We start from the raw sequence: 25546 nt of genomic DNA, 5'->3' as shown, positions 1-25546 counted from the left end.
CTTTCCAAGGTGAGTTGATCCTTCCGCGGCCGAATATAATCTGACTCATCGTACCTGCCCGAACGGGAGGTTAAACCCTATTAGTCAGCTGTGCGTGTACGCACTCACGCACGCACGCACGCACGAGTTCGTCGTTCAGCGGGGTTTCCGAAGCGCCGATGAGTAAAGTTGGTTGGTGTTTTGCTCGCGGTACAGAAAGATCACGTCCGATCGACGGAAACGGCAAGCATTCCACGTTGCGCCACCGTTTTTGCGAAACTCCACCACAACGATGACGTCGCGATCGTCGTTTGCGTTCGCGGAAAGTGAGTGAGTAACCCCCCTTGGTGGGCCACGAAACGGGAAGGCAACAATAGGCCTCCCCCCCTCCCCCCTCCCCCCGCTCAGTATGACATCAGCGCACGTAATAGGGATTGATCTTGCACTGAAACCAAATCAACACGATCGTCTGCTCTCGCGAAACGATCAGCTGTAAAAGGGTTTTAAGAGATATTCCTTCCAAGCAGGGGTGAGCAACCTGTTTTTTTCCTTTGAGAAAAAGTAATGTGTTTATTACTGTGTCTTTACTGTTAACGTCCCAATATCAGTTGAGAGGATCCTCAACGAAATGAGGTCAAGACAGATGTCAATTGCTCAATGGAATCTAATGGTCTATCTAATGGACTTTTACTAAGTTTACTTTTACCAACAGTATTTAATTTCATAAACTATCATTGCTTATTGCATTGCTGGAGGGTAACTTGTGATTTTCTCCAAAACTATGGATGACTTAATAGAACTTAGTGACTCTTGATTGACTTTGTGAAATTAGATTGTACAACTGACTTTTTATAAGTGTCCAATCAAATCCACTGATGTAAATTACTACTTTGCATCAAAATAAGGAACCCATGTCCGACAAATGATTGAGAAACCATGAGCTTGAACTTATTCTCACGAAATATGAACATCAAATTAAGGAGAGGGAGCGATTGCTTCTTACACCAAGGTATAAAAGTTAAAGAAAACGATAAGAAGTTATATAGACGATGCACAATACGGTCTGTTTTTAACCAGTTTAGAGCAAAATAAATTATTTTGGAGTTTTGAAACTTCTCCTCTCACTGGTACTCCGTCTTACCCGTTTGACAACCACTGGCCCTAGTCGATCATCCCTCTTTGTTATGCTACTCTCCATTACACGATTTACATCCAGCAGCATGATCGAGTGGACGATCGTGATCGCTGGCGCTCAAACCCACCGCGCACTCAATCTCATCTCAAAGGACGGCTGAGTGATCATCGCACGTGGTAGAGCCGATGATGCTGCTGGCCACTCTCACTCTTGGCAAGCGGCGACCCAATGCCGAATTACACGCGATATAACGATGACGTGTTGCTTATCGCCATCGAATCAATCATCGCACACACGTATGAAGCTTTCAAACTCGGGCTGTCCAGCTCTGGAATGATTCATCCGGGAGCCGGGTCGTTTGGGGGAGGTCGTGGCGTCAACTATCAAAAGGGAAGAAAAGAAAGAGAGCGATACGAAGTTAGAAGTAAAAAAAAAAACAATGTGACAGCTCTATCTTACCTGCGTCCTATTATCAGCCACAACTCATCTCCACCGTGACACACCTACGAGCTGGACCCCGCAAGGTACGAGGGAGGATGTTGTAGCAGGGAGATTTGTACAAGGTGGTCCACTTCGTCATCATCTGTTTTAGGAAATGAATGAAGATCACGGCTCTTATCGGAAAGAAGCCGCCTTCACGGGGAGCTAATAATAATGCTGAGGTAGACCAGCTACGCCTGCTTCGCTCATCTCCTCTTTCCAGTGGAACGTAAATTCCACCGACAACAGTTGTTGAATGGGCGTTATTATGATGCACTGCGCCTCACAACGCTAATGTGTGTCACAACTCCGCGATGGTTGACGGCACACCTTGCTCGTTCAGGTGGTGGCACAATGTGGCTTTTTTGTTGCGAGACCTTCGGCTCAGTTCCGTTTGTCAAAAGTCGACGCATGAACCCGCCTGAGATGGGTGTGAGATAGCTTCAGCTAATTTAAAAGATTCCGACAATTGTAATGCAAGGTGTTAATAGTACATTTCAACAACTTCGAAGCTGCCTCTCCGTTTCTGTTAAATAAACACCCTAATTCAGTGTGGAACGCCTTCCAATGTTGGTCCAATCCCGTCGGCGAAACAGGACGTCCATAAATTGTGTGTTTTTGGCTTAGCTTAACGGTAATCCTTTTTTCCATTCTCTGTCCCCAACAGCATGCAATCTCAACAAAATGGAGATGAAGATCAGGAGCACAGGTCTGGCGCCAACGGTGAGGCTTTTCGAACGGGCACGAATGAATTCCGGTTCGATCTTCCGTCCCGCTTCCCTCACTCACACATGGCGCCAATCGGGATCGGTGTCCAGGGTGCCGTATGGTAAGTGGGAACTGCTTCTGGAGGTTTAAGAATTCAGCATGACTCATCGTTTATCCCCTCCCTTTCGGCACATTATAGCAGCGCAGTGGACTTGAAAACGGGTCGCCGATTAGCAATAAAGAAGCTCTCGCAACCATTCCAAGATGTCACATTCGCCAAACGATCCTACCGCGAGCTGAAGCTGATGCGATTAGTCGATCATCCAAATGTAAGTGGCTTCTATTCGTAAATCTTCCATCTCCTCTATAACGTTATTCGTCTCTTCCACATTCCAGATCATTAAGCTACTGTACGCATACACACCACAGCAGTCGTTGGAGACGTTCCGGGACGTGTACATCTTCACCGAGCTGATGGACAACAACCTGCGGAACGTGATCGGCACCAAGCTCGACCACGAGCGCATCTCCTTTCTCGTCTACCAGATGCTGTGCGGCATCAAGTACCTGCACGCGGCCGGCATTATCCACCGCGACCTGAAACCCTCAAACATTGTCGTGTGTAAGAACTGTAGCCTTAAAATACTGGACTTTGGGTTGGCGCGGAGCATCGAGGCCAGCTTCACGATGACACAGTACGTCGTTACGCGCCATTACCGGGCGCCCGAGATTATCCTCAACATGGAGTATGACACCAAGGTGGACATCTGGTCGATCGGTTGCATCATGGCGGAGCTGGTTACGGGTCACGTGTTGTTCCCCGGGACCGATCATGTCGACCAGTGGATGCGCATCGTACAGACGCTCGGCACACCGAGGCCGGAGTTTATTGCACGGACCACACCAGGAACGCAGCGATACATTAGCAATCAACCCACGGTTACGGGACGGTCGTTTGGAGACCTGTTCCCGGATGAGGTGTTCGATACGGTGGTATCGAACCATCCACAGCTTACGAATGATGCGGCACGGGACTTCCTGCGCCGTATGCTTGCGTTCGACCCGATGGAAAGGATCTCGGTTGATGAAGCTTTGGAACATCCGTACATTCGCGTGTGGTACTACGAGGAGGATGTTAATCGACCTCCACCAAAGCCGTACGACCATTCGATCGATGCACAGCACCTTACGGTGGCACAGTGGAAGCAGCTGCTATACGAGGAAATTCAAGACATTCAAAGGACGATGTCATTGGACGAGGCAGGATAACGGGAAAGCGCCAACACTTTCCGTGCACGGGACACCTAAAGGCCATTTGTTTCCTTTTTGAGGCTGTTATTTGTTAGCTAGCGACTAGATAATTAAGCTAGAGTCTACCGAATCTATTTAAGTAGCTTATACTACAGGCGAGCAGAATGCTCACGCTCCCTAGGCATTTAATTATTACATACCTGTTATTAGTCGACTAGGCGAATTATGTTCTCAGTTGATGATGATGGTAATGACGATGGAACGCTTTACTAAGAACACTGTTTTATTAAATAAATTTTAGAATATTTGTTCTTCAAACGCTGACCTCAATTAATTCCTAGACTTGGGCGTGCCACAACCCGCACTCTCGGTGCAGTGAGTCGAATGTCAGAAAGCGGAAAGAGAAGCACGAAAAGAAATAGCCGACACTAAGATACCAAGGCGGAGCCCTATTCTTCACGAGACGAATATTTACATCTATGCATCTGTACGGACAAAAAACGACGACGACGACGACGACGGGCAGAGTTTCTTTTTGGAGAGCAAGTCGGAGGGGGAAGAATTAGAATAGATAATACATTCTCTGGGGCGGATAAAATAATGTACAGTAGTAATTCCACCCAGCATCATATTGCTAAGCCGACAAAAACTAGCGGATATTCAACTCGATCATACAAAACCTTAAAGAGTGATAGAGAGAGACCGAACGGGATAGGCAGGCCGAGATTATTCGGTCGGTATGTTACACCGCTCGAACCCATCGAAGTACTTGTGCTCGAGGATTTTCTTTGCCGAAATGCGCAGTATCGGATCGTAGATAAGGCACTTTTGCAGCAGATCGATACCAGCCGAATCCAGGTTCGACACCTGACTAGCGAGATTGTTCTGCGTCCAGCACGGGAACGTTGACTTGTAGTCCGGCAGCGAGGTCACTCCGGGCCAAATTTCCTCCGTCGGTGTGCGCAGTATGCGGAACATCCGGAACAGCTGATCGATCTCCGAATCACCCTGGAACAGTGGCTTCCGGGTGGCCATCTCCGCGAAAATGCAACCGATCGACCAGATATCTACCGGGCAGGAGTAGCGCGGCGAACCGAGCAACACTTCCGGTGCCCGGTACCAGAGCGTCACGATCTCGTGTGTGTAGTTGCGCACCGGAATGCCGAACGAACGGCCCAGCCCAAAGTCGGCCACCTTTATCACGCCCTCCTTGTTGATGAGCAAGTTTTGCGGTTTCAGATCTCGGTGCAGAACGCGCCGTTTGTGACAGAACAGCATCGCAGCCGTTATCTGATACATGTAGCTCTTCACCAGATCCGAATCGATCATCTTCTCCGGCGGCAGGCTGTCCATGTACTTCTTCAGATCCATCGACAGAAACTCGAAGATCAGATACAGGCGGTTTTCTTCCATCAGCACATCCAACAGCGATACCACGTTCCGGTGTTTCAGCTCTTTCAGCAGGGAGATCTCTCTGGCGAGGGTAAGATAGATTGATCAGCACAAGGATATCCTAGCAACATTATGCTACACCTGTGCTCACCTGATCGCCGTCGATGGTATACCCTCGTCCTCTGTTTCCAGCCGGATCTTCTTCATGGCCACGATCTCACCGGTGACTTTATTGCGTCCCTTGTACACCACCCCGTACGTACCTTCGCCAATCTTTTCAATCTTCTGAAAGTGTTCCATCGTGTGCCGTGACTTTGTAATGCAGCACAAGAGCCGTGTCCTGTTGGCTTTACGCTAAATGTGCGTTTGTTTTACAATACCGGACAAATATTACAAAACTGGAACACCGCAATTAAATGCTGACCACGAACCAGAGCGTTGTAAACAAATTCGAGCGCGTAATAAATGGCGTTCGTTATGTTTGAAAAGCATTGAAGCAGACGTTACTACTCGACTGTCACGCGGTTTGACGTTTCGAAAGGATTGCTCGAACAACAAAATCCAGCACTTTTGCCTGGGACCTTGGCTAAACGCGTGGATGGCAAAGCGTTTTCGTATTATTTTCATGAATTTTTTCAAGGGCTGTGGCGCATTTATTATGATAATAGTTGACACATTTGCAAGAAACGTTTTTAAGCCTGCTAGTTGAGCCTGTAATTGCAATTATGGGTATGATTTTGGTTTGCTATTTTTAGCAAAAAAAAACTCCACGATATGACAGCTGCAGCTGCCGGCAGATGGTTTTGTAAACAAAAATAGGCTCACGCAGTCAGTGCAATAGCAGCGATGGAAACACCGTTGTACAAATTCGAACCACAAGACTACGATACGGTTTACGAACCTTCCGAGGATTCTTTCCTGTTACTAGACGCACTGGAAGATGAACTTGAAGCGATAAAAGCTCGTAAGCCGGTACTGTGCGTGGAAATTGGCCCCGGAAGTGGTGTGCTTATAGTCGCACTGGAAAAACATCTTCCTGCTGGAACAACCCATTTTGTCGGCTGCGATATCAACCCAAATGCATGTCGAATGACACAAAAAACGTGCCTATTAAACGGTTCAACGGTGGATGTGGTAAATATGGACCTACTTGCAGGAATGAGACCGGGTTGTGTAGATCTGCTCGTGTTCAATCCACCGTACGTTCCAACGCAACCGACGGTAGATTCGTTGGAAGAACACATCGAAGATTTTCATTTATCGGGCGAAGATCAGTCGCTGGTACACGCATGGGCTGGAGGAGTAGATGGTAGAATTGTAACAGATCGTGTATTAGCTGACCTGCATCGGATCCTTTCACCAGATGGAATGTTTTACTTACTTTTGCTGAAGGAGAACAAACCCGTAGAAGTGTTGAAGCAACTGGAGCGTACCAACTTCCGGGGGAGCATAATCAAAGAGCGACGGATCCGTGGGGAACATCTTTACGTGTTGCGAATAGAACGGTAAAAAGAAGATGACCCTATAATTGAATACCTTCTTCGCCATGTCCTGCTAACAATTTCGCCACCCAATCTCCAACACGTTGAGCTCTACTTGATCCCAACCTACGACCACGCTGAGCTCCTCTAAACCTCGTGCCGAACGGGTTGCTGGCGAGGGCATAGGGCAAGGGTCAGACGCCCTTACTTCGTTTCCCAGTTCCCTGGCACCTTCAGGATGACTACTCAACAAAATAGCTCAACTAGCTGCATTGCGTATCAACTAGCGTTGTAATTTTACGGTTCTTAGGAGTTTGTAGGGCAAAATTTCCCCAAACAAGCCAATCCAATCATTAAGATAATATAATATAGGGTTGAAAAAAATGTGATAAATGGACGAATAGCTTTAAGACACACATTGGTAAACTATTTTGCGAGCAAAAGTGGTCTTCATATGAAGTCGTATGTCGTCCATTCTTAGTGAGTTATTAAAATTTCATTATCAAAAACCATAAAAAACGAAGTAGACACAGAATAAATAAAATTAAAGATGGTACTAGATTTCAAATCTTTACCGAATCGTCTTTACATCGGGAGAGATAGAGGTGAAATAACGTCCATTAATCAGGGTAGAAAGTTTAATGCAAATAAAGACATCCTTACCAAAACAAACATTATTTTTAAATCATGAAATAAACGTTTAAAAACCATTTTCTTCGCGTATTAGCCTTCATTGATGCTTTTCTTTTTATTATATTTAATTCAATTCGTTTTGCCATCGAACAAATGTCGTATATATGACCGTATAACTTATGCGTGTGCGTGTACGTTTTAGTGATGCGTAATTTCGCCCGTTTCTTTAATTACCCACTCCAAAAAAACACTCACATCTTCATTTCCTTCCGATTTTTTTTTCTTGCTTGTTAATTGTATAATCCTTTCTAATGTTCTCGCACCTATGATACAAGAGATGCGCTGCTGACACAATGTTCGTTAAATAATGGAAAGAAAAATAAAAGAAAATCGCAAGTTTTTTTTTCGGCTTTTCCCATTTTCCCTATTTTTTTTCTTTTCTTTTCCATTGGCAGCGGCCATCAATATTCCAATATACAAATAAAATCTCCATAAAGTAACATCGAACAACAACTTATATGCATTTTTTTTTGTTACGCTTCAATATGCTTACACATTATACATACAAATACATACATATTCATACATACGTTGCCAAAAATAAAGAAAGGACACTAAGGGAAGTGGAGAGAGAGAGAGAGAGAGAGAGAGAGAGAGAGAGAGAGAGAGAGAGAGAGAGAGAGAAAGATGCTTAGGAGATGCGCGGGTGGGTAATGGTTAAGATAAACCATAGTTACTATAATAATATTCATAATTAAAAACAAAAACACCACATAAATACTACCTACACTAGACCGTCTTCTAAGCATTTGGAGTTGTTGTTGGGTTGGTGGGGGTTTCTCGAGCAGGATCAAATGCCTTTTTATGTAATATAGAACACGTGTGTTTCCGTACCCACGACTACGACGACGATCAGGACAAAACGGTCGCAAAAGCGATTTGTATCAAAACAACGGTAAAGCAGGCGCCACACTCATACACATTGTTATAATATCATCCTAAAAAAAATGGACCAGAGCTGATTTGCTCCCAAAAATTCGGTTCCCAATATGTGTTTAAGTTGTTCGCGTAGTGTATGTATCATTCAAAAAGTTCCGCGCCTAAGTCCTTCGGTATCGAATTGTGTAAAAGATCTTCAAACTTCCAAAATCGCCAAAAAGGGCACTCTACTTCACACCCTGCCAATAAAGCAGGGGGACCTGATGGTGTTATTGCGGTGTTTCCCTTTTGTAAAGTCCGTTCGTAAGTCTTTTGTTGCGTGTTTGCCCTTTTGCTGCATATTCTCCATCTTGTCTTTCGGTCAGCCGTATTTGATCCTATTCTAATCGTACTTGATCTACCGCTTATAGATTGGTTCGTTTGGTTTTCTGTTTTTGCTACGCTTACGATCAAGGAATGCTGTTTAATAATGCTGCTCGGTAGATAGTTTTGTGCATTGTGGATGTGTTCACTTGTTGTGATTATTATATTGTAAGAGATTGCTGGTGACGGTAGAAAAATTAACACAAATAAACTAACTGCTGGTGACTTATGCTTCAGTATCTCATATACCACCATCATTCCTTTCTTCCCTGTCACTAACACTCCCCCCCCCCCCCCTCCCCCTCAGCGTGTGATCGATCGTTTGTGTATTGCGATTAATATGCCCACTCCCTTATCTTGCCTACCTGGCACACACATTCCAGTCCGTTTCCATTGATTTGGTGATTAAATGCTTACGAACGAATGTGTGTCTTACTAAATCTGTGATGATGAACCAGCATAATGTGTTGGGAAGGGAGGGACGATTTAAAGTTTTCTATTTACAAGATGCTTACTGACGAAACACGCGAGCACGCGCTAGCGATCGTCGGTTGGCGCAATATTATCATTTACATTCGCTCTAGCTACAATCTAATGATTTGTCTTTCTTCAAAATGGTACCACGCGGGAAGTGAGCAAAGAGAGAAACGCTTGAACATATCTTGCGCACCGGGAGAATGTTGAGCTTTTAAGTTATATTGCGGGTAGAAGACTGTGTAGGTGTGTGCATTCGGGATAAAGAAATCAATGTCCGTGCCGATAAACACACGCGCTCTTATGGCACACTCGATGTTACAGCTGTTTTTTCTCCATACGATGTGAACAAAAGTATTCCAGATTACAGTAAAATAGCGACAAATTGTTCTAAACATACGCTAAAACGCAAAATTATTCGCTCGACCCCCTCCACTAGCACGGCCTTCAACGCGATATGGCAAATAATGTATGACTAATACGAGAGAGGAAGAGGTTTCAGTTGATTAGGCAATCGCAGGGTGCATTGTACTATTTCACTATGTTTTCCCGAATTCACACAACAATTCCTACACCGCCTGCACGCGTTGTTCCCACCCGGCACGCAAAGATTGCCCACCGCGCGAAAGTTCATCCCTCCCGGTGGTTTGGTTTGCAGTATTACGTTTCCTTACTCCGCTAACCACATTAATCTGTTGCTCGATTGATCATCGTCCTTTCCCTTTCATGTCGCCAGCCCAATGAGACCAGCGCTGCCCTAACCGCGTGTACACAGATGTCGTATTATGAACATGATTTTATGATTAAAATTAGTTTTTGGTTTTTGGTGTAAATTGTGCATCCGTTCTGTGTGTTGTTTTTGTATAACGTGATTTGTTTGTTTTGTTTTCTGCCGGTTTGTCTATTTGCCATTCCAATTGATCGGACTTTTGGTTGTTCGTTGAGTAGCTGTTTATTCCCCAAAAGCCTCTCGGTGTTGGTTTTTGTGAAAGAAATAAAATGGATATCAGTTCAAAGTGGAGATTCTTTGATGGGCATGAAACAATCCAACCCAAATTCATATACATTAGCAACTGGATGTTTTGAGAGAGCGGTTTAATGATTTTAGGGCGCAAATCCCACGCAAAATGAATTCACACGGGGAAAGCATTGTTTACAATGTTGCCTCAGGCAGTACAGCTGGTGTGTAAATGAGTAACGGTGGTAATTGAAATTCGAGTTCATTCTGTAATTAAGTTCATAATATTTCAAACCAATATTTCACCTTTACCTTTTGGGATCTCACGAGCGTATCTCTCGATACTGGAGATACGTTGGGGTACGATCGAGCGGATAGAAATAGAACCAAAGGTGGCATCAAGGTTTAACCCACCACAACAGAACAACGAGCTAAACGAACAAATCCAAAGCGCACTACACACCCACATACATGTGCCTACGCACAATATCATCTATGTACAATACCCTCTTAGCATAACAATAGAGCTGCTTCTTCTCCTGTTCAGTCAGACAGGATCACGGCCGTACGTACGTTTCTTGTATTGTTCTTATGGCAAACAGTGGTGAAACGAAAAAAAAACAGGGAAAGTAAAACGAAGAGAAAGGGAACTCCTCGTAGAGTACCCAAACCCAGGCGGACGCTACTACTGCAGCATCAGCGCGGACAGGTTGCGGTGCAGTATGGTGTCCTTCACCGAACTAAACACGACCTGGATGTTTTGCGTATCGACCGCATTGGTGAAGTGATGGTAGATGGGCGTTTTGGTGTTTTTCCGCACGTTCATAAACATCTGCAGGATGAAGTTCTGTACGTCGAGGATCGAGTGGGGGTTGCCGGTGAACTGTGGATAGTACCAGCGGATGTCCGTCTCCGGGTTTTTCACCTTCTGCTGCAGGAGGTCCGTCTTGTTGAGGAACAGTATGATCGAAATACCCTGGAACGTGGTATTGTTCACGATCGTATCGAAGATGTTGCGTGACTCTTCCAAACGATTCGTTTTCCTGCCAATGACAAACGAAGGTTCAGTGGTCGGAGTTGGGCGGCGACGTTGACGCGCCTGTTTACTACTCACCTATCCTCAGCTAACACCTGATCGAACTCGGAGGTCGATACGAGAAACAGAATCGACGTGACGGAGCAGTCGAAACATTTGGTCCATTTTTGGCGCTGTGTTCTCTGGCCTCCGACGTCAACGAACACAAATGGAATGTTCTAAAAGTGGAAGAGATTTTTAGGGTTGTTACCGTTTACAGCACCATCTTCTACAACGTTCTCCACCGTACCTGTATCCTTATCGTAAACTCAAATACACCTTTAGTTGCTTTGCGACAGTGCAAAATATCACGATGGGTGGGTTTGTAATCTAACCTCGATATTCGGTCTAATTCATCTAGGAAATAACTAACAGAATCACTCTAAAAAGGTAAGAAAAGAAATGTTATTAATGTAGACTTTATCAACAATATTTTAACACGGAGTAAAGAATGCACGAGTACAGACGAATGTTATCAACGCAATGTCCTGGAGCTTTGCGAATCGATCGGAATACAACTACTGCCATCGCGCTACGTACGGTTAAGTGTTTCAATAGCTTAACGCAAATATAATCGCCCAATTAAGGACGGGTCGTGAGGGCAAACGGCAGTGCCACGGTTCGTTCGATCGCTTTCCGTTTTCGCCGCCACCGACAGCGACCAATCCGTATAATGAACTCCGTTCACCGGCGTCACCGTACCGGCCGTCCACGTACAAGTCCGTCACACGATCCACACGGCGCTGGGCTAATCTTATGCAAACAATCTGCACTGCCTGCCAAGAACATTGCCCTACATTCAGCAGAGCAACATATCGCGCAAGAGGGCCATCTCTCACCCTACCCCAATTTGTCCCTTCCCAATGTGTTCCAATGCAAAAGACCAGTGTCTAGCTGTACGTGTGTGTACTTGTTTCTTGAACCAACTTCCAACTACATCCCCTCCTGCTGCGGGTCCCTTTTGCCCACCACAACAGAACCAAGGCGAGTACGTACCGTCACCCGTCCAAACAACTCTTCTGTCCCTTATCGATAGAAAGGCATCGGAAATATTATAATTTGAATAACACTCTCGCCTTCGATAGTGTCTCGTTTCGTGCCGGGGAGAAGGTTGCCCGTGGATTCGTGCCGTTGCGATTTCCACTAAACCGTGAGGGGTTCTTCTCTGTATGTGTGAGCGTGCGTGTGGTGGAACCGTTTGGTGCCCTTTATTAAACCGATAATCTGGATCACTTTTCGAGACACCTCCCGCACACATACTCGCATGGCAGTTCGAATTTGCATACCATAGAAGGGAAAGGATAATTGAAATAGCGAAAAACGCTTCCCTAGTTCATATCCAAATTCAAACGACTCCCCAAACGTTAATAAGCATGGATGTAAGCGAATAGATTTTGGAAGCTATAAGGAGTTTAGCATATTTAATTACGCTTTTCTATACTAATCGATATATTTACAGGCGTAAAACACCCAGAGAACTATTACGAAACTTACACTGAAGATACTTTGGCAAGGAAAATATGTGGGTAGTGCTTGGCAATGTCCATAACTTGACTTAACTTTAACTTGGCAGCACCAAACGTTCCGAACAACCGAATACATATTGAGCACAAGGCAACTGAGGAGCTCTTGTAGCAGCGTTAATCACCAGTATTGCAATTGTGAGCATTCGAAGAGATCACAGAAGATACATAGATCACACATATTTGGAACGATCAAGCATTCGGACACTTGGAACATTTGGGCGATTTTGACTACAACTCCTTAGTAGATTATCTGAGTTACTGAATGAGTCGTCCGATGTTATCTTAATAACATGATAAGTAGAACTCTGTTCAAAAGCATACACTTCAGAGGGTTCCGAACTCTAATTCTTGAACAACAGAGCTTTTTACTGTGGCTCGTCTACTATACTTCCTCACATACGAGGACAAAAATCTCTACCAACATTTCCTTCGAGAACGGATCTTCCAGCTTTTCGCAGCTTTGGGAAGAATCAATCCCTGAGAGGCGTGTGTGGGTATTGGAAATTTAGATTTTTTTAGATCATACTCAGCATACGATCACCTTGATATGATGAGTCTAAGGATGCGATTACCTTCGTTGCCTTCGTTTTAATTCAGGTCAAAGTTCCCGCTGTCTGTGCAATCCTACGGGATGATCTCTACATTAGGCCTGCCTGAGCGAAGCATCTGATATGTTAGAGAACCGTAAGTCATGTCTATGTCAGTTAGACAGACAGAGTTAGTCAGACCCTCGAGTTTGAACTATGACATTCTTCCAAGGCAGCTTGATCACCAAGATCTTCAAAATTTGCCATGATCGAGACTTTTCCATCATATCAATATTTACACGTATTAAATATATGTATTGGCTGCGAAAAAAATCCATTTGTCTAAACTTCAGTTTCTCATAATAATGAATGTCGAGACCGAAAGTTGCAGAAGTGATCTTATCAATAAACTACGATGATATGAAATGTTATGATCCAGATCGACCAATACAATCATTCATACCTTCGAATGGAATATAGCAACGAACGACATGGCGGGAATTTTAATTTCTACCTCCATACACAACTTTAATCAACAAGCTAAACCACCATTAGAGAACGCGCAGCAGCGCCGGTTTTCTTTTTTTTTCTAAATAATCCATCACAGAAAACTCATACCCTGCAGTTCCATTTAACGATTCCGTTCAAGATATGCCCACCTGTTTCTCCCTGCATGCATCATTTGCTAATGAAACTAGTTCCACTAAACAGTCAATTTATACGCCGTTTAGCTCTCATCAGTCAAGTCGCTGGGACGTATAGGCTTTAAGCCGGCGGTAATGCGCTTAGTCGCCTGCCCGCAGGACCAGAATCAATCCCGAAGGTGAGAAGAAGCGGTGTAAGCAACCATTACTGGCGGGTGTAATTGCCACCAACATCAATCTCCCGGATTCTTGTTCTCCCACACACACACACACACGTGCACACGCACGTCAGTCGGTCTCCAAAGATTAGTGTGCGGGTCTAACTGTTGCACCACATGTGACCACGCAATACGCCACACAGCTTGTAAGCTGCATTTTCTACCACCGTCCCGCGTCAGTAACGTTGCAGAATGGTTTGCCACCGTTAGCGTATTATTTTACCATTCCAATATGGTTCACCGCCACAGCCGGTGTTTGCAAAGCGTGGAGGCGAGAAAAACCCACCTCCAGTGCCAGCTGGGCCTCGCGGATCGGTACCATGCACCGTTTGCTTTCGCGTGGTGGTTTATTACCATCAACATACGGCGCTCGTCATACAACGCATTGGCGTTTTGTTCCTTTACAAGCTTCTTGCGCCTGTTGGACGTTCCCTTTCGCGCCTTTAGAGGCAAGTCCGACGACCACCAGCATCAACCGACGGTTCGAGATCGACAAGTTACATAAAATCTTAATCCTCGCGCAAACGGCTTCTCGTTTCGCGCGTTCATTCATACATTGCCGGGGACCTTGCGAAAGTATGTCTACCCCGTGTTGGTGTCCTTACCGTCCCCGGGCGACGTGCCAGCAATGTTGCCTGTGGTTGTCATAAATTTAATTAAAATTGAAATTAAATACACGCATTACAACGCGCGGACGGGAATAATCCGTTAATGGGAGCTTTCTGTTGCCTGGTTTGCGATCGATTGTACCTTACGGAAATGGGACGCGCGGTATCAATACCAGCGCCGGTTTTCCACTCACCCTCACCGGTCTGCGGTCCATTATGACGCGGGGCAAGAAAGACACCGGCCCGGCGTACGACAAGATGTCGACACTTCATGCTAAATAAATGTTCGCATTTATTTCCAAGAACCACCGGTTTTGTTATTTATTTTGCCTCGCTGCTGCCATATCATACCGAACGACAAGCGCACGATGCTGCGATTAATCCCAACCGATGCCGGGTTTATGTGTTTATCATTTTCCAAACGGACTAAAACCATCATTGAACAGTTGTCGCCAGCGCGAGCGTGAGAATGTCTCGTTGGTTTATTTTAAATTATGACACACACACAGAGAGGAAAAAAATACATACATCACCCACGATCATTTTTCTCAGGCTTTATTAAAGTAAGCAAACGATCGTGGTGGATTTTGAAATTAAAATTGAATCCTTTCAGCCCGATTATGATTGGCAAACGAACGCTATAAGCAGACCATTGTGGGCAGCGAAGATTACGCAGTGAAAAACTGGCCCCGCACCGCTAACGATCGACGTTGTGCGATCGATGGCGGAGGTATAGTTGCACCCATCCATACCGATAGTCAATAAGCAATGACACAGCATCCACTAGTGGGCTTATAATGTGTGCAAATGCGGTGTTTGTGATACATTGCACATTTGTAGCACCACTCGTTGCCTTTCCGACGCCCGGCTGCGGGCATGTTCGAGTTCGCCCAACTCGCCCCGTCTATGGTTTGTCGAAGGCTGATCGATCGATCGATCGAGAAAAACCAGATTGGCCGCAGATCACCTGACCTCGTCCCGGCGGCACATCGGTACGGGACGCGCAATGGTTAGTAGCGAATGTGTGCGCGCACCATTTTCATTTAATTAGTGCGCTTCAATTGAGATTATTTATTTATTTATCGTAGTTCGTACCATTGGCGTGCGCGCGCAACCGGGAGAAATTGCGGAGCTGCTGCACTTTTTTTTTATTGTTGCCTCCCTTTTGCATACCAAAACTGGAACACAAACAGGAACGATAACAACTTGTGGTGTAAATATTGTTGCTAATATCGAGCCCGATTTGATTTGTACGGACGAGTCCACCGGTGGTGAAAGATCATTTTAACCCGTCTAACCGATTCTCCCTCCCCCCGCCCATACCGCGCCATCGCGAGAAAGCACATCCAAAAGGAAATCTTTCGTCACATAAATCACCGGGTAAAAAGAGAGTTGGCCAGTTTTCGCAACTCTTCCCGCCCGCTTCACTTTCAGATAATCAACCTCAATCGGGAGCCAACTCTCGTCAGTCTATTTGGCCACGGGGAGCTGCTAGTCCAAGCAGCTGACAGGCGGAATTTTATTCCTGACCGCGGGAGAGCCAGGAAAAAATAACCGCTTTCTAGGTCAAGGCCCATCCGGCGAGTGTTTCTCCATCATCATCATGATCATCATCATCTTGCTTTATCGAAGCAGTGCGGATCGGTGCAAAAAAAAAGTCTTCCTATTCCCCGAAGAAGACATTGTTCGAGGAAGCAAGCAAGGCAAGCAGCTGCGTGTAGCAAACGAACAAAAAAAAAAGGAAACATAATCATGTGAGTTATGGGATTCACATGAGCGGAATGTTTTACGGTAGGGCTTGAAACAAGCAAAAGAAAGTCGATGCACCGCCACCATTCGACAGTGCGGGGAAGAGTTGCTTCTGCTGCTCGAACCACACCGAAATGCGTTCGACCGGTTCCTAAACACCGGGAACAACAACAACAACATGCCAAACGGTCAAGGAGGTAGGTTTTGGGCCAGCTGGTTCGAATCAGACAGCATAAGAAAAGCGCGCTCAATAAAGGCGCGTTTCGCGAATTGTTGGCTACTGACGATCGGCAGCTGGGTGCGTTTGTTTGGAGCTGGTCCAATAGAAATGATGCCACATATTTGCCCCGCCGGTCGGGAGATGGTGATTTAACGCAAATTAATAAGCTCGTCTTAAACTACCCATTCGGCGTGCATGGCAGGCAACAGGTTTTCGTGGGAAATAATCTTCTCCAACGTTCCATTCCTGGTATACAGCTCTATTGGCTATTGATAAACGAAGTGGCGGACGAGTTGAGTGACTACAGACTGCTCGCCACTGCCGAAGGTTTGATGTGTTGATACTAATCATGCATGCAGACGCACCGATGTGTTACGCTCAGATGATCTCTCTATCTCTGGTCATTCGATACTGTGATGTCTATGAAGTAGCTAATTCCAGCAGACTTAGTGTGTTGTGCAGTTAATTCCGCATCGCTTTAATTACTGGTGTCGATTCACGTCCTTCTCCAACGGAGACGGCTGAGGCGCGTATGCAAACCCATTCGCACGACCTTCGTTACGCGTTCCGTTAGAAATAGTGGGGCCATAAAATTGGACACCGCTCATAAAATGTCATTTTTACAACTGCTTAACCTTTGGCCGTTTTCGCGAAATTGCTTCGTCTTCACGAAACCGGGGTGGTAGCTACTCTAGGACACTGGGTCGAACTAAGAAAAACCGCGATTGAAACGGAGGGGTCCAGTGTAGAGACCATCCTCAATGTTTCCCCCATTTCATCTCGTAGAGTTAATAAAAACAAAAAACGGCCACACTGTTCTGCTCAACAAACTAACGCACTTGCGGACGAAATCATCTCTCCATCCTACAGTTTAACGTTTCTGTTTCTCTCAAGATCAAGATCGTCGTTGTATTCATCGTCATCGCTTTCGTACGTGACTCGGAGGACGCGCGCCATTCGTCCAACGATGATCCTCCCGTTTGGGTAGGTTTGCAAACAATGTGTTTTTCCCCCCATGTGTCACAACAGGCATTTGTTGCGTGCCGTCGTTTAGACCCTTGGCGAAGCATTTTAGCAACAACAGCACACGCGCTGCAAACATATGACGCTCGCTTTTTTCCTTTCACCGTAGATGTGGCGATCAGACGTGAATCATAAATATGTTGACAATCGTCACACCAAACAACATCACCGTACACTTTGTGTGTAAACACAATCGTTGCACACCGCGAACATTCAAACGCAGTAATTATCCGTTTAATCGATCAACTCGCAAAACCGTACGTGACTTTCATTCTCCTTTCGCAATGTTGCGGATTCTTTGTCTCCCCATCCTCACACGTATAAGGACTCGATCGACTGCGACTTACAATTTGGAACTCCCTTCGTCGATCGTACGCCTTCCGGATGGCGCCATCCGTCCACAGGATGTTAATGAGCGGAACGTACTGGTGGAACTGTTCTGCGTCCAGCAGGCAGCCGCTGTGAAACATGATCGCTTCGTTCGCGGCTAGCTGCGATGTCGGGTGCTCCCAGGGTATATCTAGCTTATCTCTAGCGTCACACAACACTTGCATGCCTGCGGGGAGGGAAATGAACGAAAGGACACGGATATTAACACCAAATCCTGCAACTACTCGCTTGTGCCGATGTGGCCCTTACCTTTGACTATGTTTTGGTAGATCACATGTTGGTATTCTCTAATTAGTTCGGGCTCAAAGTTGATCCCGTGGATGATTCGCATCTGCTTGAGAAACGTCGATTTACCGGATTCGCCTGCGCCCAGCAACAGCAACTTGACCTGCGAAGAAGCGGATAGGAGTTTTGGGGGAAATAAGATATCTTTAAAGCTAACAAAACATTCATAATTCCCTCGCGCAGCAAGTAGGAAACATAAATATTTTCCCATCGATACAGGTAAAGGACGGAATGGTGCAGGTTTGTTGTTGCTCATAAACTTCTATTGCGGTCCCCAACAAATGTCGTTCCGAAAAGGGGTTACAGACTGATGCTCTGAAGATCTTTCGCACATTATGACGTAAAAGCTTTATGACGGAAAGCGATAAGTTTCGTAAACGGATTATAACACGCCTCAGGTACAAGGTAAAGGGTGTAAATCAATCTGTCCTCCGGTGGAAATAGGTTTTAGGGCTCTCCTAACCCCTGACAGGTACGGTGGTTTCGATGCGTTTCAACATCTGTAGCCAACTGGTTACCTGCATTTCATTCATTTCTTGCATACATAAAATTTAAATCTGAATAATTCCCACACCTACATATCAGTTGAGGGCTCTCCACGATCTTGCAAATGAAACGGGCCGATTCGCAACGGTTTGACCAACTTATTTTACACCCCAACGAGAGGTGAATTGATTGGAGCGTTGAACGAATTAGCCACCGCAACCATCACACGTGCCATAATTCAATGCAACGTCCAGCGTCACTACGCGCAGAGGGTAATCAGATTTTTCAATTAGCTGCAATTCGACGCAGCACCAGCCGCAACAGATTGTTGCACCATAAATCTGACCATATCGCTGATTCCGTTAGTAAAGCGTTGGTCCTCTAATGAGCCTTGTTCCACGGACCAGCCACAGGGAGTCGCCACATTTAAATCGAACCTTTTATCACTTTTACACCCTTACTCGCAATCGTGCGGTTACAGTTAAAGGTGATCTATCTTGACTTGCGATCTTGTTAGGGATGGAATATTTGTTCCACCCGTGCCCCTAGCCCTGGCCGAGTGAAAGTGATGCTTCACGCCCGGGTGGAGGAGTTGAAGATCGTGGTAATGTGTGAGCTAAAAACAAAAATATGCTACAAGAATGCTTTTATGCTGGGCAACATAACGTCCGCGCGACGCGATGATGGCCTTCGTTAACCCACTTTTGGCTGCCGTGGCCGCGGGAGAGTACGGTTCGTCTTTAGCGGCTATATCACGAAGCCTTCCTAGACATGATCGTGAGCCAGTCCATTAGCACCTCTCCTCATTGATCATCCTGCTTGCCTGAATCGCCTTCTTCGAGGAGTTTTTTTACATTATATGCATTCTTTTCACTATAAAAAGGAATAGACACGAGCAAACATATAAGGAACCACAATCAAACATAATACCCCCATCGGAGAGAAATTGCTCCATCGTATCTGGATGGAGGGCTTATCATTTGAAATGTTTAAATCGACCTCAGTAAACAACGGATAGGATCAGCTAGACGCCACTGTGACTGCGGCCGCCCGTAGCGTTCTACTACTACGGTGCTTTCCAGTAAACAAACCTTTCCTAAGTGAGCAAACATAAACCCTCGTGGGGCATGATGTACTGTGTTGCGTTGCACTCCGATGCACTTCTCACTTGACGAGCAAAGAAACAGATGAGTAGCGCTGAGTCTTCTAGTAGAAAAAGGGAAAAAGCAAGCACGCCGCCATTCCGACATCGCGACGACGAGAAACGCGACCCCGAGAAGGGTGCGATGCTGCTGCCACCGGTAGCGACAGTTACAACGATGACAATCAAGCGGTAGCAAAAGGTGGAAACAAAACATAAATATTTTCGCTAAACGCCGTACACGACGCACGCTAGGCATTCTCGCTTCTTGCCTCTTGCTCGGTCCTTCCACCGAGGGCCCTGACTTTGCACACAGGCAGTGCGATACATTCCGCGGCAAAGGCAAAGATGCCGACTTGCGGGACAAACCGGGACGTACTTGTTCATCATCTCCGTCGACGGCAAATCGGCGAACTGCGAAGTCGCGCGCCTGGCGCTTCAAGATGCGCGCCTGACCGAGAACGCAGGGGATCTCTCTCGGTTGATCTGGGTTTGTTTGTGTGTATCCGCGATCACGAGATGTCGTCGTCGTCGTCGGATCGGTGCCAAAGGGTGCCTCCTTTCTGGGTCACCGCAGTCACAACAAGTAGCGCTTTCTGAGCGCAGCAGGGCGATATTGCCCCGCGAGACAACAATCGATGTCGGGGTGGGCCATGGCACGAACATGAGAGACGATCGTGGCACGCGCTCTCCATCGGTAATCTCATCCCCGCTCGCGATTGCGGATGAATCAATAGCAATAAATCAAAATTGGCCTCACGGCGTACAGTGTCGCACAACGGTGACCTTCAAGCGGTGGTGCTAATCGCTTTCTCTTCTCCCGGAACTGCAGACTTGAAGCAAAAACAATGATCGCGAGTGAGAGCAGATTGTAATCCAGCCGTAGTAGATACGATGTCGACGGGAAATTAAATTTCCTCTGCCACCGGTTCATATCGATACCAGACAAAGGGCAGTAAAAGAAATGCGACCATCAACCATTGAATGATAATCGATTCCTCTTTCTCTCTCTCTCTCTCTCTTTTCTGCTCTTCTTTGTTCGGGTAACTGTTTTATTTGTCAGTGAAGGGCATATCCTCGATGTGACAAATGTACGTCTAAAACTTGGGGAGTTTTTATGCCACGACGCTGCCCTCTTCTTGGCCCCAAATACTTTCCCTTTCCAGTTGCGAGAGGAAGTGTCGTCCATCTGCAACGCACTTCGAATTACCATCGTGCGCAGCAGAGCACCCGTGCACCCACAATTGCGCACGCCAATGTGTAATTCATTTGTCCAATTAACATTGTTTACAAGTTTGCCGATAGTAGTGAACCACACCAACCGCGGACAAGTGCGTTCTCTTTCACCACACGCTGCGTTCTGCGCAATCTGGGAAGGTGGAGGAGAGAGACGGGCCAGCGGTTCGACTCTGGATTCGATCTTCATCGTCACGAATTGATCGCTGCTCGAACGGTTGATACACGATGCCGAGGAAAGACACATCGCGAGTGCTGACACCTTTCGTTGCCGTTAGGTCAATGTCAAACAGTTCGTCTACGTCTATTCGTTCCAGTTTTTTTTTGTTTTTCGGAAATGTTTGTTTTATTTAAATACTATCGAGGAATCATTAAGGAGTGTTTTTTTTTCTGGGGTTCGGAGGGGATTTTGTGTTTCAAAGCTGTTTCTAGTCTGCCAGGCAGCAAAGATCACCGTTGACCTTTGTTTTTTTTACGGGTTGTTGATAAGGAAATATGTAATCGACCTCATTCGTGGCGAATTCGGTGCTCATCTTGAGGGGTTTTGTGTTGTTTCGATGATCGTTAAATGTCGACCAACTTCCGGAAAATGAAGAAACTCAAGATGAACGCATTCGTGCTATTGACTGATTAAAATGCGGTCTTAAAGGGCATGCTCTCGAGATTATACGAAGTGTAAACAAGTTCTGCTACTAATTTAACTCAAAACATACAATAGATAAGAACGTATTTTAGGGGCAGTACGTTGTGTTCGACGTTTAAAAAGGTCCCCCAAACGAAATCCATTTTTAGATCAGTACTTTAAAAAAGTTGCAATCAATACCCCAACGAGTGAATAATTTCTACATGACAGCAAAATAACATGGCTTAAAAAAACGCATGACGAACGTTGCGTACATCCAGAAGACATACGAAAACGGTACGGCACCATTTCTTTTCGTCCCGGAATACAACATTTTCTTTTCTCCCGCCCAAAAAACCGGATGCAGGATGTTCGTATGCAAACAACAGTTACTTTACACTTCATATTGATTATTTTACTTCATTTTCTTGAGACAATGTTTTCCCAACGCGTACGGGAAGGAAAAGCGACATCGGGTGGGAGACGATATTAATGTACGTTAATATACGTTTAGTGTGTTAATTTTGACGCACGCACGGTTACAGTAATAATCCACGGCCACATGGTGACTTGGACAAGTTCTTGGTAACGAAATGTATGTACGATCGAATCGTGTTGGATCCTGTCTCTGTCACGTCATGCAGCAGAGTTTCCGTTGAGCAACATACAAAAAATGGACAAACATTTCTCAACCGACCCTTTGGACAGGACGGTGTACCGGGGAGAGAGAAAGCAACCCCAGGTGGGAATGTAGCCAAAGAAAAAAAAAACGCAAACACACACACAACCGACACAAATCTCCCGGATAGAGTGACGTTCGTTGTGGTTTGGTGAGCGCGGCGAAAGTTTTGACCGCAACTAAACGGAAATGTTCGTCGAAAGGTAGAAAAACAAGGGCAAAAAAGGGAACGAAGTAGAGTGAGGGGGAAAAAGAAAGACAAAGGAAGAGATGTGGGGGAGGGGGCAAGGTCGTTTCGAGGCATGAAACCCGATCGCAAACGATCGAGATATGCGAGCCGAGCATAAAGATGTGCGGAATGTTTCTTCATTGTTTCATCGCGTTTAGATCTCTATTTCTTTGGAAGCGATGGAACATGTTCGGAAGTGATCTTAATTCCACCAAGAAATATTTGTAATCTTCAGCGAAGTAGCGATACAAATAAAAATTACTTTCAAGCACAACGCTTCTCTACAAATACGACGATCGTATCGTATCAAATGGTACTACTTAAGAAACACAAAACCAAACGCATTTCCCCGGGGGTTTAAAAATAGTAAGCTGACCACTGATGGGGGACAAATATTCATTCGGTATACGCAGATACACCCCCCACGACTGGGGCCTATATCGCGTGATCATCCTGACTTTTTTCGTAGCTTAGCATTTATGCTTGCTGCTACTGGGCATCAAATATAGCGCTAGAACACCGCAACGATCCTGTCCCGCATATGCTTTTCGGGGGAGCGCGATGGTTTGTTTATCAACACAACCGATTCTCGGTATGTGTGTCCACAGGAAGACCGAATCTTCCTTCCTTGCTGTCCTTTGGCTGCTGTTTCTGGCCTTTTCGTGTGCCTCTGCTGTGGGCCAGGTTTGCGTTTCCGAGGGTAGAAGTACAATTTAATCTCCCACTCCCATCACAGAGGTGCCACACCGGCCGGAGAGCATGAAATTATAAAAATAATCAAAATTAGAATGTTTGTACGGTAGAGAGTGAGCAAAAAAAAAGACAGAGGAATAAACATTTTCTTCCTTTTTCCTTTCCAATAACCGATCGTTTCAGAGTCTGGCGAAGCTGGGAATTTTCGATTTCTTCTTCCCCCTGCTGGGTCGTCGTTTTTTCGACTGTCGTTGTTTCCTTTTGTGTGTAGGTACTTCAGCATGCTCCCCCGAAAGGGACCAATGCGGGAAAGGGTGTGTGGTGAGTTTTAGTAAACGACCCTCAGCGAGATTGCTGTGTGTGAATATGCCCTCCAACGATTTGCCTTTTGGTTGTAATGAAAACATTCAACCCCACGACAACATTTAGGGGTTGAGGACGTTGGTGTTGCGCTTTTTTGCATACGCCTACTGTGTGTTGGGGTTGTGTTGAAGCCAACCCCGAGGGTGGTTGGAATTAGCAACGGTGTGTGATATGGTGAAGTTGAATCGTTTGCTGGTTACGGAGACCTCCCACATACACACACACACGCACTCAATCCGCTGCAAAAACGGTTGACATTTTTGTTTGACTCTGACGCTAGGAATCCATTTCAATGTGTTACAGCATGGATTATTCACAATTCACCATTCTCACAGTAACATGCAGCATTAGATCATTGGGCGAAGATGACTAGATTGAAACATGCCAGCAAAACATGCGGTTTATGTCGAACACGGATATTCGCCAACGGATGTCATATCCCACTGTGTGAATCACCTTCTTCAAAACAATCATCACACACTGGGCACGTTGCATGGATTTTTTGTTTGGCCAAAAAAACGCACACACACACACGGCACAACAATCAACAATCAGGCGCAGTTTTCATCACGGTTGCACAACAAAAACAACAATACGGCTCCAATCAGCTGATTTGGGTGGCGCACCAATCACAGTGGAACGATCATTTTCCATCCACTTTTCCGAATCGAACAACTTTTTTCACACAGCATGAAAACATTCCAACCTGAGAGCAGTAAATTAATCGCCCATCCTCCCCCAAACGGGTGGTTGAAGGTGGGTTTAGTATACCGGCGAGAAGAAATTACAGGGAGCAAACAAACAATACCGCACCGCACCATTCTACGCCCATCCCTTTTACCCCCTTTCATGCCCCTCACTCAAAACCCCTATAACCGCACACGCACAACACACCCGTTCCCGGTCCCACCCACACCAAACCACACCAAACACATCGCATCTTCCCTCGTCGGTCGTACCTGTCGCCGGAACGCATGTTTATCTTTCTCGAGAAATTTGTCGATTTCGCGCGATTTATACCGCTGCTCGAGCTCTTCCGGGCTGACACGGAGCCGTAGCAAATACCCGAACAGATCGCCGCAACACCGCGTGCATGATAATTTTGATAAAGTGCTTTCTCTCCGCCTGTTATTCGATGCCGCCATCTTTAAATCGCATCACGCACACACAGAAAACACGCACACTCGCTCATCCGAACAAAGCGCTGGCGGTGTGACGCACGCACTTTTCCCCCCGGCGCAACAACACAGCACTTTTCACATCGTTCCGGGCCACGAATCCACCTGCCCGGTGCCGGAAAATGTGCCACACAGTACCGGGCCTCCGTACGCACCCGGTTCGGTTGGGAAAATGCCGGAAAACACGTATTTTTCGCGAAAAAATGGCGGAACGTGAACACGACGCACCCTACTGCCGTGAGCGAACGATGCAAACTAGTGATGGGCGGCGGCTGCACGGGAACGACGGTTCCGACCGGTCGGTATGGGGGAAAAACATCGCACACTGGGCGGATTTGCTGTCCCTACAGAGGATTGCTTTTTAGTGGGTTAAGTTCTTATTACAGAAATTCATGTAATTCGTGGTTTTCTTACGAGTTTCTTGTACGAAAAAGCTTGAATAAAGTTAGAGATTGTTATTTTGACTGAAATAAATAAATTATATGGACTGCACATTTAATAAACCACTTTATTTTCAAAAAATAATATATGATAATTTTTATTGTACACAAAACAACAATAACTTCCAAAAATATAGTTTACAACTATAAAAAATATTTATAATAAAAAAGTGATAATCACAACATAAAAGAATTGAAACGTGTACAACAGTGTGCAGCCTGTCCGCACTGGAATCAAACAATTCCGCATGCGATGTTTTTCGTTCGAATGCGGATCTCTACGTTCTTTTCCGTCTTTTTTCTTCCATCCTGTCTCTTTTCTAAACAAATTATGTTTGAATAGCTGAAAACCTGTTAAAGTGGATTAACAAAGAATTTCAAATAGAAACTTATATTAATTTGAGTCAATAAACAAATTTTC

The 25546-nt window shown here is 45.6% G+C and overlaps 4 protein-coding genes across 4 annotated transcripts; 2 read left to right on the top strand and 2 right to left on the bottom strand.

Annotated features, from left to right (window-relative positions):
• Positions 1-2262: 2262 nt before the first annotated feature.
• On the top strand, positions 2263-3571 carry LOC128714748 (stress-activated protein kinase JNK-like). The gene is made up of 3 exons (XM_053809629.1): positions 2263-2423; positions 2502-2631; positions 2699-3571. Exons 1-3 carry the CDS (start codon positions 2263-2265, stop codon positions 3569-3571), a joined length of 1164 nt encoding a protein of 387 aa, XP_053665604.1.
• Positions 3572-4279: 708 nt separating this feature from the next.
• LOC128715859 (cyclin-dependent kinase 1) lies at positions 4280-5245 on the bottom strand. Its single transcript, XM_053810776.1, has 2 exons — positions 5097-5245; positions 4280-5027 (listed from the first exon to the last, which is right to left on the bottom strand). The coding sequence occupies exons 1-2, from the start codon at positions 5243-5245 to the stop codon at positions 4280-4282; spliced, it is 897 nt and encodes a 298-aa protein (XP_053666751.1).
• A 546-nt stretch (positions 5246-5791) lies between these two features.
• On the top strand, positions 5792-6454 carry LOC128714920 (uncharacterized). Its single transcript, XM_053809802.1, has one exon. The coding sequence runs from the start codon at positions 5792-5794 to the stop codon at positions 6452-6454; it is 663 nt and encodes a 220-aa protein (XP_053665777.1).
• A 4024-nt stretch (positions 6455-10478) lies between these two features.
• LOC128716166 (guanine nucleotide-binding protein subunit alpha homolog) lies at positions 10479-24668 on the bottom strand. The gene is made up of 6 exons (XM_053811087.1): positions 24467-24668; positions 18023-18161; positions 17731-17939; positions 11119-11250; positions 10908-11047; positions 10479-10836 (listed from the first exon to the last, which is right to left on the bottom strand). The coding sequence occupies exons 1-6, from the start codon at positions 24650-24652 to the stop codon at positions 10479-10481; spliced, it is 1164 nt and encodes a 387-aa protein (XP_053667062.1). The 5' UTR covers positions 24653-24668.
• Between the last annotated feature and the right edge of the window lie 878 nt (positions 24669-25546).

The sequence above is a fragment of the Anopheles marshallii genome, chromosome 3 (genome assembly GCF_943734725.1).
Source record: "Anopheles marshallii chromosome 3, idAnoMarsDA_429_01, whole genome shotgun sequence".
Taxonomy (NCBI): domain Eukaryota; kingdom Metazoa; phylum Arthropoda; class Insecta; order Diptera; family Culicidae; genus Anopheles; species Anopheles marshallii.
Note: the sequence above shows the minus strand (reverse complement) of the source record. Positions and strands in the feature narration are given on the sequence as shown.